Source organism: Vidua chalybeata, chromosome 1 (genome assembly GCF_026979565.1).
Source record: "Vidua chalybeata isolate OUT-0048 chromosome 1, bVidCha1 merged haplotype, whole genome shotgun sequence".
Taxonomy (NCBI): Eukaryota; Metazoa; Chordata; class Aves; order Passeriformes; family Viduidae; genus Vidua; species Vidua chalybeata.
The window spans coordinates 35,187,873-35,213,370 of NC_071530.1; the positions used below are offsets into that span (position 1 = coordinate 35,187,873).

Consider the following 25,498-nt stretch of genomic DNA (forward strand, 5'->3'; position numbering starts at 1 on the left):
CTTCAAAACTAATATCCCACATCTTCATCCAGTTACCTCTTCATCTGAGAATTTTTCACCTTTTTAAGCCAGTATCTGGCATCCTACCTCCTCACCTTGCTTCTGTTTTAGGAATATCAAATGCTTAAATTTATCTGCACAAAGGCTGAAAAACAGTAGTGACTCAGCTGACAGCCAAAGTGGAGGAATGCCCTGGCCTCTCCACCACACCCTGTAAGAGCAGCTGGTACACCTTTCATCTAGGGTATGCTCTCTTACCAATTCAAGACACAAGCGATGACCGTAAGCAGCTGAATAATGAACTGCATTGTATCCTTGTTTGTCTCGGATCCCAGGGTTGGCATCGTTTCTTAGCAAGTATTCCAGGCACCTATTCAAATTGACATATGCAACCATGTATCTAAATGCTGAATTTCAACTTAATGCTAAGTGATAAATTGTTCCAATTCAACTGGAAAATAGAATACAGCACACAGGGACACTGATTTAATGTACAATATTGGCTAGGACTAGAGAAAGCTACCTCATTACATCAAACATTAAGGTCAATCACAAAGCTTCAAAATTTGAAATAATCCTTCTCTGCAGACATCCTGCATCTTCCAAGTTCTCTGACTTGGTTAAAACTAGTATTTCACAGCTATTTTCCTCCTGGCTAACACAACCGCCGTTACCTTTGCTAATATCAATGATTACTATTTTCTATGTTTTTCTGCATTTATCCCTTCTTCTGTATTTTATAGGCAAAGAAGAGAAGCAGATCTTCATGGTAGCATACAAGAACATCACACGCTCTTCCACTACCAGACACAATTAAAAAAATTTGTTTGTACAGTAAATACTCAGTTATTGTCATACATATATCTTACCATTCCTTACTTTCACTAGACAAATTTCTAAGGTAGAATATGATCAGCCCAGTTTCAACCACACTCAGTCAGAAGAATGGGAAACGGGGGATTCAAGTCAGCTCAATCTCTCCCTAGTTTTCTGCTTTTAAGAGACCCCATGTGTGCACGCTAAATGATTGCAAGCAATAACCCTACTGTTTCATACTTTTATGTTGTCTATAATTTCAGCAACATTTTCCAAAGTCATTATTATAACCTTGAACTTGCTGGTGAAGCTATTCGTTATTCTGAAGTGTACAACAGGTCAACATCCCTTCTTTTCTCTGGGATCACTAAATACTTCCTTATCAGAGGTGCACTCCCACTTCCATAATTTTTTGCCCAGCATAAACAAGGACTTAGTATGTAGTCAAAAAGGTAAAATTTCTTGAGTTTTAAAGAATAACACATTTAACATAAGATGCAAGTAACTTTAAAACTAGTTCAGTATAGCTAATAAAAAGCTACTTGTAAAGCACATCTATGTTTTTAACCAATCAACTCAGGTTTTATTTGTACAGTAAACAAATGCCTGGACTTCATTAATGACAACTGTGCTTGCATGTTTTTGTTTGAATTAAAATGAGATGAGATTTATGAGAACTCAAAGACAAATCAATTTGTCTCATTAAGTAAGAATTAGAGTTCTTACATTTCATTTGTCCAATCATCTAACTTTCTTTTTAATTTGGATCAGTAATTTTGTGTTAGCATTCATGGGTGATTAATAAATGTTACATGTCACTGGCTTTGGCTACCTAAATTTCTACAATACACTAAATACACTGCATGGAGCCAAGTCTACTAAAAATCCTCAACTACCCAATCTTTCAAGTGCAAACCAGATAATTATTTTTGATTTTTTTTGCATCCAAGAGAGAGATTACTCCTGCATCTTTCACATAATTAACTGTCCTCAATAGGTCTCTTAAAGAGAATATTAATCAAACTTTCTGAAATTAAATTTATTTCCCATATATTATTTATTTATTTATTTATTTTCCATTAGAAAAGTATAATTAGAAGCAACTTTTTTTTTTCTCCTCTAAGATGCTGCTTATTCTACCTCATTCTGAAATCATGCTTTTCTCTCTAGTCTTGGTAAAATGGGGCTTAGTGGTGTTCATTCCAGATCAAAAGCATTTGTTAAAGATACAAAACAAACACTTTCAAACAGGAATAAACTGGAAAATAATTTTCAACAAAAACATCCTTGTCTCTAAAATCTGTCTTTAAAGATGTGTGAATAAAGACCATAAAATTGCACATAAATATTTTTGGAATTTTATGTAGATGTTTTCCTGAAATGTTTTTTCCCAGACTTTATATTCCAACTCCAGTAATCATTTTTAACTTCATTCCTGTTTTGAATGAGCTGAGCAGTACTGGTTTTCCAGCTGTTACTACTCATCTTGGTGCATCAATATAAAAAGCTTCCCCCCAGGCCATTCTGCTTTGCAGTCTGTCTTCCAGAGACCCAGATGTTTATCAGAAGGGCAACAGCCCGTGGGCTCCAGAGATGATGCTCTGAGTTACCTCCCAAAGCTCTGCAGTATTGTCATCATCATTCCTGCTCCTGCCTTTTGTAAGACAGATGGCAAAACTATGTCATCTGAAGAACCATTATAGTTTGGAGGTTTTCAGAGCAACTGTGAAGCTAAAATTAATCCTAGCTCAACTTGTAAGAGGGCAATTACAGTAAAATTATCTCAGCAAGCTCCAGCAGGAATCGAAATTATTTCTAAAAAGCAGCAGACAATTTAATTTTGAAATCTGGCTTTACATAAAAAAGGCACATTGTTCAAATATAAGTTAAATGGCCATACATGTATTCTTTATTTAGCCTTCAAAACCCAATCTGTAAGTAATACAACACCTCATTCTTATTGCTATCTCACCCTTTAAAAGTTGCTGTATTAAAAAAAAAAGGTGATTTGGCATGAAGCAGCACTTCTCCAGGGAAGGTGTCACTGTGTGCATGTGGAATGTGCTGCTGCATATGCAATGTGTGCACATTGTCTCCTCAATACATCCAATGTCTGGAGCTTAATTAATCATCACTTTGGTCCTACCTACATACACTTTGCATATATGTATTTAAGTCATTGACATAAATATGCCAAATATAACCACTGGTTAGAAAATAAACACATGTAAGAGATCAGTGGATTTATGAAAGATTCTGGATGCATCTCATTAATAAAAGTGTAACTACATCATAAAAATTTACACTATCAACAGATAGTCATGTTTGGCATTACAGCTGTAGTTTACTCAAACATCAAATAGACAAAGCATCTCATATTGAAATATCAAGTTAATATCCATCCTTCATCAGAATTTGATTTTAAGGCAAAATGACCCTACTGCCCCCACAATTAACTTAATAACCACCACAAAGGATATTTATTTAACCACTGCACAACACATAGGATTAAGAACTCTATTCCTAATTAATTCCTGATTTAGGACATCTGCATTATAGGACATAAAATTCTTACAATACTATTTTCCTGCTGTTCATTTTTTCCTCTGATATATTTGTTACATTATGTCTTTTATATACAAAGCACACACTTCTGTTAAGTTTAATCTTTAAAAATACAAGAAATGCATTTGGCAAATCTGAAGGCAGAACACACATGAAATTCACAGCTCAAATGTCCCTAAAGAGAAAGGCTTTAGTACAAAGCATGCCACTTACTTCCCATCTGTGTCTGATGCAGCTGCATAGTGCAGAGGTGTACAACCCCTCTCATCAAGGTCATTCACACTAGCTCCAGATCCCACAAGGGCAAACAGGCACTGATAATTACAATTGGCAGCAGCATAATGGAGTGGAGTTCTTTAGTACACATTTAAATAAAAAGTACAATGGTAAATAACAGCAAAATAATATTATAGAGACAAAAAAAGCAAAATAAAGTGAAACTTAAATCCTCCTTACATTTTTAAGTAAGTATTTGTGGCGAAAAATGCATCATCACAGTACTAATGAATAGGGCCACTTTCTAGGGACCACTTAATGATGCTGAACCATATATGCCAGCCAAAATATGCACAAACTTCATATTAAATGAAGCTTTATTTGAATTTTCTTGTGTAAACTTAGAGAGGGAAATCCAGTTTACATTAGAAATACTATTTTCTGTTAAGTAATTTTAAGCCGTGTGGAAAAATATAGACAAATTAAAATCTGCACAACAACTAAATATAGCACGAATAAAATAGAACAATTGCACAAACAGACATTTTTAATAAACAAAGCACAATTTTGCCTAAGAGAGGAAAACATTTTTATTTATTTTTATCTATACTGACATAGCAGAGGCACTGTTAAATATACCATGTATCAAAACCATGAAATATTAGTACTGATGTAAAATGTCAGAGAAAACTTATCCCAGCTTCAAATACATAAACAATTCTCTAAATATGCCAGTTTAGCTAAAATTTTAAAAAGACCAATATGACTCAGAATTTAATTTTCTATTTTTAAAGAGACTGCAGCTATAAATATCTTGATTTTGAGGAGATATTCAGGCTCCTTCCTCTCCCTTAAAATGTCTTTTTCCCATTTCTCCCCATTTTAAACTAGTATTTTCCATCTCCTGAAAAAATTGCTCTATATAACATGAACGTTAAACCAAAATCTAAACCAAACCAAAAGGAAACCCCAACTTTTGATGACAAAATTGTGACATAGTTGTATCTTTCACAAGAAATAATGTGTCGCCCTGTTCTTTTAAAAGTTTTAAAGTTATTTTAAAAGTTTTCTATGCCTTCTGACGTTTACATATTTCTACTAGAGTTTCTCACCCACTATCATGTAAATAATGATTGTTTTATATTCTTCTTTGTGAGAAGCAAGAATTGATAGACTGTTGGTTTGACCAATATAGTTGGACAGGTAACAATTTTATACTTCAATCCACTGTCACTTTTGGAATTCTATATATTGCGAAGTCAGAAATAAAACTTGCTTCCTTTTGCTCTCTTGATCTTAGTGTGCGTGCGTGAGTTATTTCGTGTCATAGTGTGACAATAATGGAAGTGGAATTTAAACCAAAATACAACTTTGGATCCATAACTTTTTCTTTAAATCTTACTCCTGCTCTTCACATCCCAGAAAACCGTATTTTCCATGATGTGATGAGAGATTTTACATTAGTACTGATCCTGCCATCTAAACTTAATCATATACTAAAAATAGAAATTAATGTCATTCCAAAAGAGTTCAGAGCTCAAACAGGGAAGCAGAAAGGGATCGATACTGTGAAATTAAAAAGGTGAAGCAGTTATAATAAAATACTGGGCATTTTAATAAAAGAGCTCAGAAATAGCCACAGATTTATAGATTTGACTAATACATGATTTGGAAAACTTTAGTAATGTCTTTGGATGAGAGCATTTTAAACATATTAGATCCATGTTATAAGGAAAGAAGGTTCACAAAAATTACAGTTGAATATGAAATTCAGTTTTTAAAAACAAGACTAAACACCTACCTAACAAAATAGGATTACAAAATATGTTTGTGATTTTTGAGAACATATGCTGAAACATAGTTTATTAGAGACATGATGTCATAAAAAACCAGTTAAACTGGAACACAGACATGGCCACATATCTATAAGCTGCTCCTGCAATACTTTTAACAGACCTTTCTAATATACAAATCTGGAATGTCTTACCTTCCAAATTTGTCCTTTTTGTTGAAGTCTGCACCAGTATTTAGCAGAAGATTTAGGCACTCCAAATTCCTATTAAATTAATACACTATTACTTGTCATTGCAAATTTTATTTCCTTAATACTGGCCCCTACAAATATCAGAACTACTACACATGTACATCTCATATGTTAAGTTTAATGGAACTGAACTATAATATGGAATTTTTGATATATACATTTCTGTATGTAAAACAGATTCCATAATTTCTGGACCAAACCAAAAGAATATAAATTATTTCAAGACCACATATATAAATTTAATTGATACCAATTGGCATGCATAAAGCACATAAACATGAACCTAATTCAATAAATAATTCAATTCTTATAAACAAACAAACAATAACACCTGCATGTCACATGCTTTTGCTACCAGGATTCCAGCACAGAGGCAAGATTTTACTGCATATTTTTTAAGGCCAAATGTAAGTTGAAACATGTATATTTTACTTTTTAATCTAATCAATTTTCAATAAAATATGATCATCATAATAGATGTACTATATTGTTAATTGTTTAAATGCTATTTTGGTAACTTTCCTAAACTGGAGATGAGTGAGGGAATGTGTCACAAATTATTTGGTTTTTATATGAAAAGATAGCATTTTAACTTTTATCATTTGCAACAAGGATGTATCTAGCAAGTACTTTTGACTTAGAATGATTACTTAACAGTATTACTTAAACAACATTCAAACAGAAAAATGAAAATATCAATATCATGGAGTTCTTGTGTCCCACAAAGTGTATCATGAAATTTATTACCCAATTCTTCCAGGCAATTTTGAGTAGCTGCTATAGAAAACCTACAATACAATAACAATAATCAATATGGATCACAACTCAAGTGATGAGCAAGTAGTTCTGACTACTTCATCCACCTAAACTCTGGAATTTAATTATTGCTTTTAGTTTATTTAGACTGACCTTTTATTTATGGGTTTTTATGGGAAACAAATTTCCCAAAGTTGCTGTTCTCTATCTCATGTCCCATAGTGATCTGAGGTGGGCATGCCATCTTTGAATGCTGTGAATTCTAAAAAATTTGTCATCATCCATGGGAATTTAAAAAAAAAGGAATCAATTCATCCCCAAACATAAACCTAAGGTAAGGCTGATGATACTTGGACACTGTACTCCAGCAATGACTTACTGAGCTGAACTTTTAAATAATTTTTTTGTTTGTAGATAGAATCCATCTTGATATTATTTTCATGTTTACAAAAGTTCCAAGGGGAGAGGGCAGGAAAAACAGAGAGGAGATAATACAAAAAAAAAAAAAAAAAAAAAAAAAAAAAAAAAAAAAAAAAAAAGAACAAGAATGATCAACAACTGAAAAAGAAATACTGAATATGAAATTATGAATGCTTTTTTACACACCCTCCAGCTGCAGCTGCATGAAGACAAGTCCTGCCAAAGTCATCTGGTGTGTCAATGTCAAAACCTACAAAGCATTTGTAAAAGATTTTGTAAAATCATTATGTAACATCACCTTTCACAAAACTGCTGTCATCTGCTGTTAAGAGAAATGCTTGCTAAGCAAACTTAACAGCTATTTGCAAAAGAGCACTCAAGCATTAAAAATTACTTCATTTGAAACATGTCCTTGCTATTTCCAATGTTTTGAAAAACCGGCATTTAAATAAAACTGAAAGGGGTAAGGTAAAAGACAAGTAGCTGCACTGAGGCTGTGTTCTTTCTCATTCTATTTACCTGTTAATATTTCAGTGCCATTTACTATTAAGACATATGCAGGTTATATGAAAATTTAAGAATACACTAGAGTTTATCATTGTTGTGCAGAGATTAATAATTTTGGGCATGTCAGTAATACTAAATATAGGAGCTACTTAAATTTCACTCTTGAGTTTAGTGCTTTAATCCCAAAGAAAGAACTTTATTGAGTTGGAGTGATGGCTGCAAATAGCAGTTAATTACAGAGGAGCTCTTTGCAGAACACTGTAGTTTTCTCTTTCTGAAAAGGCTCAGCTCTGGAATTTCAAATCCAAGATCACAAACATTAGCTGTGTAATTCCATATCTACCCATATATTTTGACAGAAAGATTACTGTTTAAATCGGGTTTCAAAGCTACATTTTTGGTTTGAGAAAACTGATGCTCTCATGAGTGTTTTGCTCTTGTGTAATGTAACTTATTTACTAAATCTCCATTTGTGGTACCTGAGAATGCTGGTTTGTTTTTTTTTTTTTCCCTTTTAAGAACTGTTCAACAACAATAGATAATGAACAACATAAGACATGTTATTCAAATATACTATTATTTCAAGACTATTTTCCTACTCCATATCCCCTAAAACAGTTTTTGTATGCACCACTATGCTCTTATCCCATTTCAATAGGGAATGCTCTATAGCAAATAATTTAGGAGAGTTTCCTAGTTTGGTTTGAAGAAATGCCTTTGGTGCCTTTACCACATCGCTAAGTTTTTTGTCTATCATCACTAACTACTTGAATGTCAGTCAGTACTGGGACAAGGCAGATTGGTGACATTTTGTTAAGGTTTGTACATGAATATCAATGAATTTAAAAATCAAAGACCTTTAATTTACATAAAAGAGACATCTCCCAACCCCAAAAAGGACACATACTCTGCACACACCAAAAGCACACCAATCCCCACACCAAGAGCACATCCTAAAAGCTCTTGGCAGTATGTAGTCTTTCTAGCCTGAAGGCGGAACATACTCTTCAAGTCCTTATCTGCTCCAGGCTAGATTTGCATCCAAGTTTTCTCAATTCATGTAAAAGCCACAGGAACCACTTGTAAGTCCTCCACATGATTTCTTTTGCCATACTGAACCTCCAGTAAGGGCACAGCTAGCACCACAGCACAGCAAGGAGAAAGAGCTTCAAAATGAGAAATCCCTCATTTTGAACACATCCAATTGAAATATTGTCAACTATTGCACAGTTCTTTCCTGAAGCGAATCCTTGCAAGTTTGCCCATGACAGGACAGTAAATAAAAAGCTTTTCCAATAGGTAGTTTTAGTAATATTCCTCTAGTTCTTCTCCCAGGCTTCCCTAACAAACAGTATAAAGCTGGGGAAGCAACTTCTTACACTTCCTTTTCCCCAACTCTCTCCTCCCCACTTATCTTTTTTCAAAAAGCATTAAGTGTCTTCAGATTAATACAGAACCAATTTGTTTATTCTTATTCTTCTTCTGTTCCAAAAGCTTCATTTGGATAAATCTATTTGCTCAGAATTCCCTAAGATTTGGGCCAACAAGAGAAGTAATGACCTACCAACATCCGTATCATCAGAGAGGAGTCAAACATCAAAGAAAAGAGCAGCTTGCATTGCATTTAGTTAACAACATAATAGCAATGCAACATTTTCTTAATACAGCAGTCCACAAAGTCTTCAGTGCTATTAGGTGCCCACTACAGGCACAGATGGGAAAAGACTCATCTGTATTAAGCTAAAGACATCATGGAATGGAAATTGGATGCTCCATGAAGTAATAAAAAAGATTATCAATCTTTCTCCTTGAAGTTTCATTATGGCCTAAACCAGTCATCCCACCTCTATGGCCAACTCGAAATGCACAAACACAATAATAAATTATAAATGTATTATTAAAATTTGGATGAATTTTTTTAAACTTGTGTCTGCAAAAATTTTCATTCACTTTAACTGTGGACTATTCATTAAAAACAAAAATAAAAAAAAATGGACTGTTCATTAAAAAACAAGCATTGGCCCCAGGGTACTAGCAATCTATTAGGATTTCTATGCATCACTAAATTAAGATATAATTAAAAGCTATTCCGTGAAATAAACAATGAAGTACAAAGCACCTTGTAAGAATTTAAAAGAGTGTCCTACCTGATGAGAGGAGCTTTCTGCAGCAGTCTGAAAATCCACTTAATGCTGCCAAATGGAGAGGAAACATCCCATGTATACCCCGCCTAAGATACACCATAATCAGGTATCACAGTTTCATTACAATTAAAATAAAACAAACATGACTGTGTGCCAGAGTGCACATGCATGGTGGGTTCAGCAAACCACCTAATTAGAATACTGAGCTAACTTCGCATCTTAAACACTTCCTTCCAAGCTATCAACATGCATTATCAGTGCAACAGCCTATTAAAACTTTCAGAGCTTTACTTCAAATACATTACAGAAAACTCTACTTCTCTTTATTTTGGCACAAATTGTGATATACTGACTAGCTACTTACAAGTACAATACAGCATAATAAACAAAGTATTTCCTATTGCAAGTTGAAGATGATATTAAAAATTGCACTAGTTCTGTTAACCTAATAAATACACTTCTAAATTATATCAGCTTGCACTCATGTCAGTAAAGTTACCTACTTTGCAGTGTCAGCACCACTCGTAATCAGAGTGTTGATTAATAGCTCATGGCCATATCTAGCTGCTATGTGCAAAGGGGTATTTCCATTCTTATCTTCACAGTCTATTTCAGCTCCTATAATAAAGAGTAATTACTAAGTAAGGGTATATGTAGGCATACAGATACTTTGTTAGAAAAATAGGACACATGATCATTTAAGTAACATTATTAATTGTCAGTGACTGACTAGTTTGGATTTAAAATTTATAGAGATTTCAGTGGTAGAGAAAATCATTTTATTATGTAACCTTATACGAAAAACTGGGTTATGGAAAACAGCCTGGGTTATGGAAAACAAATCTATATACATATTCCTGCATTCTTAAAAATAAATGATTCATCAGTGTAACTTATCAAACTTTATAAACAGATATGCCAGACTCCACCACTATTACTGGACACTGGACATTAAAAAAATTCAGCAAGTAGTTACCAATACAAGAGGACGAAAACATCCAAAATGGAAAGCTTATGACAAAAATACTCCCTCCCCCTTTTTACCATTTTGAATGATGGTTTGGGATCTTGAAAATCTACCATGTATCGCTGTCATGTGCAAAGGTGTTTTCCCATCTTTACTCTGGAAGAGAAAAAAAATTGCTTAACTTATCACCAGTAACAGCAATTAATCAGATCTGATCAAAAAAAACCTAACAAAAAGGATATTTCTATTTTCTTTTCTCTCTACACTCCAACCTTTAAATTGTTTCTATGCACTTTTGCCAGACGGATAATGGCAATGACAAGTTGGCATGATATGGTGAGCTTTTCACAAGAGTTGCTCTTAGTCACTCTTCCAGCTGCCAGTGACAACTCAGGGATGCCCACTCACTCACACTTCTGTCCCTAAGGTAATAACTCTCAAGAGGATGATGACAGCACATAATTTCAGCAACAAGTCTATGTCTAACCCCTCCCCTCCGCAAGGCTAAAATAAAACAATGTTTTAAGTTTGTTTCTGGAAAGAAAGTAGCTGTATTTACTAGAGGGGTTTACACATTGTATTAGAAGACAACACATTACAAAGCTCATGTGTTTCCTAGAAATTTCTGTAAAGTGATGTTTGCAAGCAATTGATCATAAACCACAAGTAGTCCTAAGGTAGAACTATTCAACCCTACTAGGTACTATACATTTGAAATGCGCATCTTGAATGTCATTCACCCAGTAAAGACATCCTTGAAGCAGGCCAACAGTAAAGCATAAGGAAACTTCACTTTTTAACAGTTCAGTCTCCAAGCACCCATTTTTACTGTTGCTATTAATTTGGAATGATCTTCCCCTCATAATTGTCACAGGTAATGGGAAATCTTTACTGCTGAAAAAAGTTCCTACACATGCACTCAAAAAATTTCAAACACGACACAGAAAATCAAAGGACCCTTGAATGCACACGCACACCTCATCTGTGTTTTCAATGATGGCTTTGAAAAGCATGAAATGTTCACAAAATACAAAGTTAAATCAGACAAAGATGGCAGGGGAACATATGACATGAACATATGTATTGAAACATCATAAATTGTTGACACAAAAAGTGTCTTCCCATCTTTACTCTCCCTTTGGCACCAAATGGACATGGTTCTATGGATGTGATACTGAAAGTCTGCTGAAGACCCTTTTAGAGATGGATACAGAATTTTTCATTGTGTCACTGCCCAGACCAGCATAACACCACAATTATGTGAAACACTGTCTTCTCAGACATAGATTAAAAGAAATAAAACAATTGATAAGGAATGCCAAGCTGTCTCTAGCTCTTCCAGCTAGCAGATTTCTTTGACCATAAATACTCCAAAAGACAACATCCACATATCCATATCAGATACAAATAAACACAGAAAATGGGATTGAAACCCTTTTGAGGAATTAGACAATCAATTTTAATTCTGTCATTGGAGGCCTTAAGAAAAAGCCAAATAAACACACCATAAGTGACAACTTCTCCAAGCAATCTCTGTGCTCCAATTTTCTTTCATGTTTCTCCCTACAGTTTAGTTCTTATCTCTTCATCCAAGAGATGAAAAAGTCTCTGTGTCCAATTACTTTAAAACAACTGTTAGACATCTGGTTACTTCTCCCTTCATTTTTATCCTTCTTTAACCTGAAGAATCTATAGACTCTATTAATCGAAAGAAAAATTATCATATAAAATAAGGTTAGTGAGGTAACAGACAGAAGAATTTCAGGGCTCAGATAAAAGTAGCCTGCAGTCTCACTGGCTTAGATGGGATAAATCTGTATCTCAAAGGCAGGCTAATGAAGATGAAGAAGATGGTGCTGAAAAAACATAGATCTCATAATGCACCTTACAAAGACATAGGAATAACTTAAGGTGACACTATTGGAAACTGAAGAGCATTGTGGTTAAGTTTCTCACAAGAAAACTTCAGTAAGATCTTGCAAAAAACAGCAAAATAAGCTACAGAATCATTTTCCACTTATAAATGAAAATACAGTACAATCAATAAGAGATTTTTAGATTTGTTCTGTTCAAATTTACTTAAAAATTCACTTAACATAGATTCCTAAAACAATGGATTTTATGAGAGTGCCTCTCTCATGTCTAACAGTCTCAGGCTCCTTTCCAGCTCAGGAATAACACAACATGCAATTGACTATCAACATATAAACATAGAACAGGTATAAAATTTAATGAAGACAATTCCCATGTTGAAGCTGAACTGCCAGGTATAGGATTGCATTCAGAATTGCCTTCTAAGACACTAGAAAAGGATACGTAGGACCAGAACCAGTAGCCAAATATTTCTTTAAGCAATGAAATATCAAGGCTCTATTAAGCAAATCACTATTTCCTGAGATGCCAGGAGATTGGACTGCAGAAGCGGGGAGGTATCTTCTAAACTTTGCTTCCATTTCCCTTTCTTTATGTCTTTAGGGTCTTCTCTCTAAATATCAAACTAACTACAGCTGTGTGATTTAATGAGCTCAGACAGGATCACAGCACATGATGGGACAGCTATGGGCTAATGATAATTTTTGTTGTCTTCACTGAAACTCAGCTAAATGTGGTAATAGGAAAGGAATCACCCAAATCACTTCTATCACTAGAGAAAATATAACCACAAAATACTTAGATCATAGCAAATTTGCTAAGAACAGTAATTGCTATTAGACAGAAATAATACACAGCACAAGGTGTCTTATTGAGTGATTACTCACATATTAAGTGTACTCGGACTACTGAGCTTCACTGAGGGAGAGGAAATGTGGGTCTATCATGTCACAGCATTCCTCCAAATGAAATCTCCCCCTAGCAACAATTCTTATGTTCTAGTACCACCAATGAAAGTAAAAAACTTCTTCTATTTAGGTCACTGAATTTTCAAGCAGCAATGGGGTCCATAAAACAATTAATACTGCCCCATTACATACTCATTTCAATGTGTTCTTCCATGCATGGAAATCCTGAATAGTGAGGAGGGAGTGCTGCAGTAATGAGCAATACTTAATAAGATTCACTGTTCTACAGTGGACACTGACAAGGCTATGAAAACAAGTAGGAAATTATGTCCAGAGGTGCTAAAAAGCATATAACATATTTCAACTGTTCTATTATTTTCTGCGACATAATCCCTTCTTGAGATGAGGCCAGCACTCACAGATATGCACAAGAACTTCCCCTCTATCTGCCAGCAAGAATAAGAGTGTTTCCCTTTTGCTCTCCCCACTAGTCATCCAGAGCAGGAAGCACTGTAATAGTACTGTCTAGTCTGCACCTACATTATCCTGTCTCTTACCTCTAAAATCACAGGAAAAATTGCACATGGGAGGAAATGATTGAATCAGCCTACAAAAGCATTATAATTATGATGAAAAATAGATCTTATAGCCATTTTAAGAAGTACTTTGAACTCCAGCCTCAGTATTTGGAAATTGAACAGGCTTGGTTTCAATAAATATTTAGTAAGAACACCCTAATTCCATCTCATTTTAAATCCACAATTCTTTCTTAGTTACGCAATATATTATTTTTTTAGGGATTGCTCTTCTGATTAAATCCAAGATTTATCTTTATAGGCCTTTTCAGGGAAGTAGAAGTTGACTTAAAAATTATTTTCTTTTGCCTCAGTTCTTGCACTTTTCCACAGTGCAATGCTAAGTTTTCATATGCAAAGTAAGGCTGTTCACGCCTTCAGGTGTAAAATTTACAGGCCAAATTCAGTCATACTGGTATAAATCCACAGAAATGCTACTAACAGAATTACAACAGAAACTAACCTAACCCTACTCTCAAAGTCTGAAGCCATTTCCCCTTGTCCTGTAACTCCATGCCCTTGAACAAAGTCCCTCTCCAGCTCTCTTGCAGGCCCCCTTCAGGTACTAGAAGGTGCTATAAGCTCTCTTTTGCTCTTATTTGTGTAAGTAACACACAAATACAATCAGTAGTATATTTAACATTGTGGGATTATTTTCATGGCAGAGCACACTTTACTGAAAAATGATGTTTCAAGAATATAGGACAAAAGTCAACCAGCCCTGCAACACTGAACACTCAGTCATATGCAGCCGGGGACATTAGGCAGAGCAGAAAGCTGGCAACAAAAATAAATGGACTGTGACCTGGATATTTTAGGACAAGTTGGCAATAAACCCTGTAACACAGCTCCTTACTTCTGCAGGGCACTTTGGTGATGAATTTTTCCACAACTGAGTTATGCACATTTTCATTAAATGAGCTGCATGTCTAAATATACGTAACAGTGAGCAGGAACATACATTTCGGATTTTTCCACATCAAAGAGCTTATTTTTAAAATACTCTCAAATTTTCAGTTGGCTATGGGTTTTGTACTAACAGTAGATATAAAATTGTATTTTGGAATTAGTTAACTGAAAAAATCAGCTTGAATCGCTGTAAAAATCACTGCTTACATGAAGTGAACCACAAACCCCAAGATTTTTAATAGAAATGTCAGCTACTCTAACATTCACCTCCTGCACAGATTGTGCTGAAATTCAAGCATAAACCTATTAATCAGATTTCTTTTCCATTTTTTCCCAAGAAATTAAATAACAGATAATTCCCTTCATACTACATGTAGGTGACAGTTCAGGCAACCAGACATTTTGCCATAAGGAACACTTGGACACTTCATTCCATACACCCATTTCCTACTTCCCTCAGCCTAAAACCTGCCAAGACACCAGATACTGCCACTAAATATTTCTGAATACAGTTAAGTTTTCATTACTAGAGTAAAAATCAACATAATACAAACCAGAAGGTCTTACATTTCTCTCATATATCTCAAGACTTTACCCTACACACTGGAGAAGAAAATAGAAGGTATAGGTTATAGTTTTCTTTGAAGCTTGCTTGTTTTAAATTCCACCTACAACAAGGCTGGATTCTAAGGAATATCCTGCAGTCAAAAACTTGTGACCAAACAGAGATGTAAAATTTATACTGACTCTGCTCACAAAATTTCACTGGAGTAATTAAAACACCAGCTGTTTAAGACTTTCCACTAGCCTGATCTATTTATGTTTGTATTTTAAATATACTCTTCCCAAATCTCCCTGACTGATTAGATTCTAAGATCTTACATTATCACCTCTTCAACTGCTCTAGTAATTAGCCAGGCCATATACATTTCCCCGAAATATCCCTGATTTTGTTCATGTTACTTATTCATAAGAAAAATATGTACTTTTGCATTTTTTCAAATTATTTGCTCTTACTTATATGGCTAGACTAGGGAAAACAAAGCATATAGAATTCTGACATTAAAATGTAATTGTGATTGGCCAGACAATATGGTCATTTTTCTTCATCCTTTTGGGCTATATAATAAATCCCATTGAGGTTTCCAGATTCAGATCAAGTTTCTTGAAGCAACATACTGGCTCATTTTTACTGTAGTAATTTTCAAACAAATACTCCATCTATCAGTGGGAACCTCTCCATGTTATCAAAACAAGTATTTTTGAAAAAACTACCTCTGATAAAGATGTACAGGATTTTTAAGTGTGAAAGGATGGCTTTGGATACACCTACCTTTATATTTACATCTGCTCCATTGCAGACCAAGAGTTCTAAACACAATGCTCCATGTGTTGATGCAGCAGCAAAGTGCAAAGGTGTAAACCCCTTCTCATTCACTTGATTTACATTAGCACCACAGTCTATGAGTTCATTCACTACAACATCTTGCCCATTGTAACAAGCTACATGGAGAGGAGTATTTCCATAGGCATTTGGCTCATTCATCTATAAGAGAAAAAAAAGCCCAAGATTACTTAGTAGATAAAAAGCTGTACTTAATGCAGCATTTAATTCTAGCAAAGGAAAAATCTCATGTCACAAGATTATGTTTTGGAACTCTTCCAAACCAGAAATTAAAATTAAGTTCTTTCTGGATATAGCATTTTAATTGAGATCTGTGTTCTGGGGAAGATATGATTGCTTTACAAGAGAGCCAACCTCCTCCAATTGTCTTCATACCAGTTTCCTGCATGCAGCTTTAAGAGAGGTAACACAGGCCAAAAATATCACCTGTGGCAATTTGCACAGATGCTACACACAAAGCATAGCACAGACCTCTACAAAACAGCATTGCAAGTTTTCATTAAAAACAGAGGTCAAAGATCCCTTTTGTGTGTATATGTGCACATATAGAAACAGAATTTCTTGTTGTACACACATGACACTGAATTCTGATCTACTTCTCAATATTGAGCTTGAGTTGCAATCTCCAGCCTTGCAAGACTAAGACTGTGATTCACAATGTAGATTTCTTACACAGTTTCACAGTTTACTGTTAACACACTTTCTACAGGCAGGTACTGTAGAACCTTTTAATTTACACTTCACTATTAATATGGCCTCATTTACTGCAGTACTGAAGTTTCACACAATTTTTAGTATTATCTAAAATTTATGTCACGTAGGAAAGTCAGTTCCATGCATATTTTACCAACTGAGGCAAAAGCATTTAATTTCCTGCACTTCAAAAATTATTGTGTGGCAAAGCTAGGATCGGAATTCCTATTTCCTGACTTCCAGTCCAATGAATTAAGAGCAAGAAATATCAAATAAACAAAAAGCCCTATTAAATATACATTTATTTTCCAACTATTGTGCAAAATCTTCAAGGCTCTTAAGGAGGTTTACTTTTAATGGAGAAATGAGGGTTTATAGAATAAAAAGTACTTCCAGAGATATTCCTTCACAAACTTCCACTATATCCCAACCTGTCCCTAAATAAACAGTGTGCTACGGTACTAACAAGAGCATTTCAAACAATTAAAACAAATATTTCCCATTTAATTTTATTTTTCCTTACATCAACTCCAAGGTCCAGAAGATATTTGACTACACTAATCATCCCACTAGATGCTGCAGCATGTAAGGGTGTATATGATTTCTTGTCTTTGCATGTCACCTCAGCTGTATGGGTCACAAGTAATTTCACAACATCAATATGACCTAAAATAATAAAGACAAATAAAATGAAGCATCATATTTTATTAATCAGCACAGGTTCACAAACTTAATAATTCTACAACTGTTATAACATGATCAGGACATTATTCCTTTGTACCTAATGTGGAAAACAAAGAATTGTTCTTGTTTTCTAATCCTGTCATGAACTATAAAGCAACATAAAATAATCATCTCCACACACCCCACCCAACAATCATAGCATTGAGACTGCAGAAATAAATTTGTATACTCAAAACACAATCCTGTCTTCTGCTTAAAAAGAAGGTGTTTTTTTGAAGACTTGAGAACTAGAGAGGCAAGGTAACTTAGTAATTATTAAGTATTTATCACAATTTTACATTAACAACTTGAGAGACAAATGTGACTGTCAATCTTCCACTGTCATCCCAATTCCAAACATGCCCAGTAAGATTTTTAAATCTTAGGCAGAGACTTTGAAAAATTGACTCAAACACGAAAAGAAGAAAATATTCTACTTTTACATTAAAATATACCCCTCGATCCAACTCCCTTTACCCACAAAGCATTTAAAATGTTAAGTCATATCATACAGGATTTAGAATAGTTCTATTTTTCAAGACTGATTCAGATGGTCTTTGAGGAACCACAGCCTTTTAAAAAGCATCAGCTGCTCTCCTAAGACAATGGAAGTAGAGTAAGAGTAAGGGTAAGAGTAAGAGTACAAGTACGAGTAAGAGTTGGGATAATGAGGAAGGCATGACATGGGGGAAGTTCCAGGTGGAAAAGAGAAGAGAGGGCAGGGAGCCCACCCTGAAGTGGTGGGCAGTAGCTCTCACTGCCAGCTTTGGGCCAGGGACCCCAACACCAACACCCACCCCAGCTGCAAAGGGCAATGAGCTTTTCCCTTCCATGCCCAAATGCTCCTCCTCTGCTTGCAGGCACTTGTGACACTGCCTGCTGAGAAGCCATGAAAATGGGGTAACCAAGTATCTGTCATTCTTGCTCTATTATTAATTTAACTGCCAAACAACTCATTACTGAAAGCATGTGGATAATCATGACAAAGACTGCTGAATAAAGAAATACATTACTTTAACAGAGCACAATTAACTTGGTGCTTTACTTTTGTAACTGACCCTTGTGGGACTCTTTATTTTACCTTTCAAGTGACACCCTTTCCTTAGTTAAAGAAGTGGTGCGGGGCACACTGAATACTTATGTTTATACTTATCCAATCAGACACCTACGAAGAAAGTATCAAATCCAGCTTTCAGTTTAGGTGCTTCACAAAGAGTATGGGTCTCTGCTCCTTAAGCAGTTAAGAGAATTTGCAAAAGTTTGAAGTGTATACCCAAAACAATACAGACAAAGCTATTTTTATAAACACTCAGACACTGTGATACTTATTTTATGCTGCGTACCCAACAGCACACAAAACACCATTTCACCTAGCTATACCAACCAAAACCATAAGACTTTACCAGTGCAAAGTGAAGTGCTGCAATAATATTTCACTTCTTAATTACCTCACTATAGTAGAAAAGAAGGAAAAGAGAAATGCAAACACAATACTAATATTTTGACCCAAATACATTGGGGACAAGAATGAAAGCAAGTCCTACAGGAGAGACAGAAGTACAGAAGATATAGAAAGGAATAGAGACAGTGAACAGAACAGTGGCAGAGAAAACTTCAAAGGGAGGGTAAAAAGCCAAAAAAAAAAACCCTGACCTGCATTGAAAAGGCAAGCAGCGATCAGTGGAAGACTCTCACAGAGAAGAGCAAGGTACTTGGCGTGAGAAGTGCTGCAGAGACATCCCGGTGCACCAGTGAGGGCAACACCAGCACACAGGACTCTAAGTCCATGTCAGTCACAGCTTTGCAGCTGGACAGCAATGGAGCCGGGTGAAAAGCAGGAAGGAAGCAAAACAATGGATATCACCCTGGAAAGTTATTTATAGTAGAGTGACGAAAAGCATAACTTTTGTTTTATGGTCAGTTTTACATGGTGGAAAAGTTTTTAAGGTTTTCTTCAAACAACTGGAGCAATGTACAGTGGCTCTAAATTGTGAGGGAGAATGTCATAATTATTTTTACTTTGATTGAAGACTTTCAAAAGCTTTTTCTTCTCTATTGTCTACAGGGAAATTTAGGCAGATCAACATCAATTAAATTACATTTTTCCTGCCCAAACACTGTTAAGAGAATTCCCTGTAAATAGGCTACAAAATAGCTCTGATTAAAACTGGAATAAACGTAGCTTATCTGCGAAAAAGCACAAGACAGAAGGTGTCTCTGGCCTCTCACTGACACTTGTCAGTTCTCTGAAATTTCATGTACAAGTTTCATTCAATAAAATTTTGCAAATAACCACATTCAGTAAGATGGCTGGCCAAAGACATTGCTTTACAGCTCTAAGTACATTAAAAACAGTAATGCAAAATATTCAAAGAACATTAGATCAATAATGAAGATTGTTCTTTAACTTCTGGGGTTTTAAGCACTGGTATCAATTCCTGAAGTGCAATCTCATCCAGCTTCATATAATAAATTAAGAGCATTACTGCTGTGATGATAATTTCATAATTGAATGGCACATTCAATTCTTTTCAAGTCTGATGAAAGGCAGAGAAGAACATTACTCTGACAGTACTGCCAGGGCATTGATCAAGACCTTGAGAACAACAATTATCCACTCCTGGAATAAGAATGGCGAGGCAAGAATTTGTAGTTTCATAGATGAAATATTTTTTGAAAATACAATCCCCAAGGATGCTGTAATGATCCTCTGTTTCAGGTACCCCTTGTATTAACTTGCTTACTTTTTATTTAGCATCTCTGAAAAATTTTTCATCTGTGACTAGACTTGCTGACTGAAGAACATAGTTCCTCTTTTTTAAAGGACAAAACTACTTACCTTACTTTTCTTTTTCCAACAAATTGATTTTCCTCACCACAAAATACACATTTACAAGGCAATTTGAATTATACTATTAATGTTTTTTTGGCAGACACAGATAACCTCAATGCTTACAATGCAAATATTTTTCCTAGAAATATGTCAAACTACTAAATATGAGATGATTTTTTAATTACTACTCATATTATTCAGTATTAATCAACTGAAATATGTACATACCCATATATGCTGCCCAATGTATAGCTCGTCTGTCTTTCTTGTCAAATGCATTAATATTGGCCCCTCTAGACAACAGTAAGCTGACCATCTGAGATAAAGAAAATCAACAGAAATCTTCTATTCATAATGGAAAAAACCTTGCTTCAACAGAGAAAACCATGGAAGAAAACAAAAATTTATGCGTTTTCAGAGGATTTAAATGCGTTGGGTTTTGCATATTCTGTTAGTTTGAAAAAACTGGCTGTCACAATGAAGCGACTGTAAGGAACACAAAACTTGGTGTCAACAAAAACACTTCTCAGTTAAATAGTGCAAAGCCATCAAATCTTTTAAATCTTCAGGTTATTACTAAGGGACTAATGAGTCAGAGCTTATTACATATATTGCCTCCAAATTTCAGTGACAACATACTCCCTATGTTCACTATTTACTGAACAGAAAAATATCCTGGCTTTTCCATTTTAAAATTACCTGTTACTAATTTAACTCCACTTAACAAATTTGCTTCTGTCGTAAGAAATTGAGCACTGTAATAAACTTTAAATTGAATGATGTAACATTTATTTTCCACAACCTTTCTGCACAGAGATGCATATGGAAAGCAAATTTAAATACAAAATAGGGGTTGAGGATTTTTGGAATGGGGGAGAAATGGTTTTAAACTCAAAAATGAAATATCAGAAATGTGAGGGACAGAGTGACGAGTGGAAGACAAGAAAATGAACTTTTACCTCAACGTGTCCACTGAAGGCTGCATGATGCAGTGCAGTTCTGCCTGCTCGATCAGACACATTTACATTGCTTAGGAGAGGCACCAAAGCTTCAGCACACTTTACAGCTTTGTTTGCAGCTGCTATGTGTAGGGGTGTCTGCCAGTTTTTATCACGAGCATTGACATCTGCTGAATGCTTTAACAACACCTGAACTGCATCCTGAAAGCATTTACAAAAAAACAAACCACTTAGTAAAGATCAGAACTGACAGCCTTGGATTTAAGGACAGTACAGTGGAAAACAACTCTTTACAATTTGTTCATTTGCAAACATTCTTTGGGACATTTTGGGATTTGTACTTTATCATAAACCCAAAGCTGGGGATGTTCTTAAGGACAATAATGTTCAAGTGAATAATTTAACCAAATCAACCATTTCCAGATCTTTCATCCAGTTCCTTAAGCAACATGGAAAATTGTTTTGTCATCACAACTGCTTTCCAAAGTTTAATAAACCACCCTAGGATTTCTTCCCTTAGTGGAATTCTTAGCCAAAGATTAGTGAAATACTATGAACTTATAATGAATTTCCATCAATCTGCCAAGTAAAATTTTTCAACTGTCCAAGTCTACAAATGGCAAACCCGAGATTAGTAAATGTACATTTAGAGAACCACAAATAAAACAGTGCACGGTCACAAAAAGTTTCAACATGCACTGTTGCAAAACTCCTGCAAACCGTTTTAAAATATTGCACTGAATTCCATCTCTCAAAATGATTATTCATTTCCTTTTGTTAGAAGTAGAAGCTGTGAAAATTTGACAAATAAGACTGTAATTCTTACAGCAAGATAAATCCCATTAAAATATATGCACACAATTGGAATGCATAAAAAAATAAACATGTTGGCGGTATCAACATGATGATGAATATTGCATTTTGCATCAGCTTTGTGACCTTCCCACGATTCCCCTAATTGCTTTTGGTGACTGCCAACTCAGTCACTGAGCACACAAATAATTGATTACCACTTTGAACTTAAAACATGTTACCACAAATTGCTCCTAGAGATTCTGAATTACACTCTGGTACAACAGCAAGGTCTATGGGCAGAATGCTAAGTCACTATTGATCCTATTTATACTAGAATAAATAATATTTAACATGTTGAAATTTCCTGTACTGTTAATAAAAAAGAAGATAGGAACAAACACAAAAGTGAAAATACTGCATCACAGGCTTGTAATTTAACGAGAAAATTGAATAGGTCTTCTCTGAGAAACTGAAGCAGATATAGTACTTTAAAAAACTAATTATATTTTAAGTCTTATCTTTTTTAAACTAAATATTAAGAAATACCATATCAGAACAAGGAAATTTCAGAACAGCTATTACCTCTTTTGCAGAAGGAAGCACCCCAAAATTAGTATAAAAATAATGAATCTAATTTTTATGTGCAATTGCATTAATGAATTTCATGACTGAATCTATTTGGGGTTTCTTTTTTTTAATTTGCAACATACAGCAGGCACACACAAATAGAAATGTGACTGCCTTGACATGAAGCTGCCTGAATTTGTGCAGCTGACAGCTAAATCCATAACTCCAGCTATTTTTTAAGCTTCAATGTCCTTGTTAAATTGCAGCTGTCCTTCAAGAGTCCAGATGTTTTACTGAAATCAGTATCCAGTTTTTTCATTACAGCTTTTCATCCAGTGCCCCAAACCCATATAGGTCTGTCAGCTAGAAAACAGTGCCTACATGTGCCAACCCTGAATATGGGCTCCCATGACTCACTGTGTTTATAAATAGAGAATTCTGACAAGCGCCTATCAAGCGTCTGACTGGTTTACTTGTCTTGTTTGCCTTTGATTGAAATCTTTTGTTTGAAATCTTCCATATTTAAAAAAAAAACTATGACCATGGTTGCATTTCTTGAAGTTATAATTTAATCCCAGTTTGTTTGCAGCACTCCTCTGCCTCTGCAAGCATAACTGATGTGGAGAGCTTTTATTGTTCCTCAGCTCTGAAGAATGCAGCATTTGGTGCTTTGGTCAGCTCCCAAAGGAACAGCCTAAAAATATCTCAAGAACAAATAGCATTTGGGAATAAGGAGCCCTTGAAGATTCATTTTCAAATACTGTTTTTTTGAATAACATGATCTCTACATAACTTTGCTATTAATGCTAGTGACAAAATACTGCAGTTTATCCAGGGAATTCAAAAGCAAAAACTGAAACTAGGCTTGTTTAGATAGCTCATGGATCAAACACTTGAAGTTCAATGCTTGTCAAAACTAAAATATTCAATTCTATCTTCCCAAACAAAAGTTTACTATTAAAACCCTTTATTTGAAACATACTGAAATGAGCATCAATTTGATTCAGGATCTCAAAGGAGATAGTTTTGCATAAACTCTTCCACATAACAAGATCAGCATTTCTCTGTTTGTTTTGATCTTCTACAGGCATTTAAATTTTTTATTAGGACAATCACCACAGGGAAACAAAAACCAAGTAATTTCTTGCATTATGATATTCTCATAACTGTATAACTGGTAGACTTCAAGAAGCAGTCTACATTCAACTTAAGAATTTTAAAGTAATATTCAATACTATTAATTAGTCACTTTTTAAAAAAAGATACTGCCAGGCCTTTAATAGAACCATTTATTTCTTCAATGCCTCAACACAAAAGCATGTAAAAAAATTATGAAGCAATGCAAAGACCATGCTGTAGAAGTTGTTCTAAATCTTAATTCATCTGTACTTCCCTCATGTCAAACCATTCTGGTTACCTTAGGAGAACTAAAAGGGCCTTGAGAATACTGCATGCAGAGTCCTCTGCTTGGGAAGTCACAGAGAGCAAAGCTGAGAACTCAAAGTTTATCGTTTTCCTCCTTTCTTACAGCTTAAGCAATAGATACAAATATATACATTCCCTCAAAGGGCAAAAAAAAGATTTTGCAAAAAATTTGCAAAAATGATCTGAATTCCAAACGTTTGAGAAGTTGCACTTTTTAAAAAATGAACAATGGACAGAAGGTAATTTGAGATGTCTTATTTTAACACAAAGTAGTCAAAAAGAGTAACTTACCTCACTACAAGATGCTACAGCCCTGTGTAAAGGAGTCAACCATTTGCTGTCTTTGGCATTAACTCTAGCTCCTGTAACAAAAAATAAAAACAACAGAAATTTAAAAGGTATTTACAGAGTGATTAAAATATTTTCAAGAAGATATTTTCAAGAAGATATTTTCAGAAATAGAACTATTTACTTATTCTAGTAAAATTAATTTACTTATTCTAGGCATTTCTTTGCATTTTTCATGTAAAAAAATGAAAAGGAATCTGTTCCCCAGCTGAACTCAACCTTTTGAGGAAATTCTTTTAACACTACCAATAATAGTCTTCCACATCAAAATATACTCATATTTTTATACTAGGTCATCCTCTATAATATTTTGCCCTTCCAAAGCCACATAAAAGGCTGCTGTGTAAGAAATACAAACTCCTTGCCTTCACACAGCAAAAAAAATCTCATGGTTTCCCATTATAGTTGAAATTCTCTATGAAAATATAGAAAGAGTCTGCATTTACTCCCCAAGCCTGAAGTTTCCTTGTGGTTGCAATGTCTGATGGACAGGTATATAGAATAACCATGATTCTTCCGCTGGGACACTACTCCAGCAGGTCACCTAGCCCACCCTGGTACCTCCTGGTCCACCCTTCATGAGAGAGACGAACAGCCACATGTCTCTACTTCTGAAAGCACACTCAAGGAACAGCCCTCCCTGTCCCCAGGAAATAAAGCTGCACAAACATCTCTAAGAGACACAAGCCCGGGTTTGGATTTTAATTTTTTTCTTAATAATAAAAGGAAAGAAGGGTTTGGGAACTTCTTTCCCCTGAAGGAAGCAGCTGAGCTACATCTTAACTTCCAGTGAACTCCAACAAACAAGAAAACCTAATGATTAAGGTTAATAATTTAATTTCTTACTGATACACACACATACAGAAACTTGTGGGATATTTATACCCTGACTGGAAACTTACCCATCTTTATTTTGAAACTTCTGATATTTTACAGGGATAGCTTAGATAAAATCTTATATTTTTGAGAAAAAAGAGTTTGGAAATACTGTTGGAAAGAATCACACAGTAATATTAATGCTACATGACTGGAGCTGAGTCACATCTCAAGC

General features: G+C 34.9%; 1 protein-coding gene across 3 annotated transcripts in view; it reads right to left on the reverse strand.

The window, feature by feature from the left end:
• The window catches only part of ANKRD28 (ankyrin repeat domain 28), a 120,905-nt gene that overhangs the window by 17,422 nt on the left and 77,985 nt on the right, over positions 1-25,498 (reverse strand). For all 3 annotated transcript variants that reach the window (XM_053939537.1, XM_053939530.1, XM_053939522.1), the window contains 12 exons: positions 24,391-24,461; positions 21,313-21,513; positions 20,582-20,669; positions 17,321-17,463; positions 16,033-16,245; positions 10,513-10,591; positions 9,972-10,086; positions 9,472-9,554; positions 7,004-7,067; positions 5,585-5,653; positions 3,595-3,735; positions 259-370 (listed from right to left, as the gene is read on the reverse strand). In XM_053939537.1, coding sequence (XP_053795512.1) covers positions 259-370; positions 3,595-3,735; positions 5,585-5,653; positions 7,004-7,067; positions 9,472-9,554; positions 9,972-10,086; positions 10,513-10,591; positions 16,033-16,245; positions 17,321-17,463; positions 20,582-20,669; positions 21,313-21,513; positions 24,391-24,461 — 1,379 coding nt within the window. The remainder of the gene's footprint in view (positions 1-258; positions 371-3,594; positions 3,736-5,584; positions 5,654-7,003; positions 7,068-9,471; positions 9,555-9,971; positions 10,087-10,512; positions 10,592-16,032; positions 16,246-17,320; positions 17,464-20,581; positions 20,670-21,312; positions 21,514-24,390; positions 24,462-25,498) is intronic.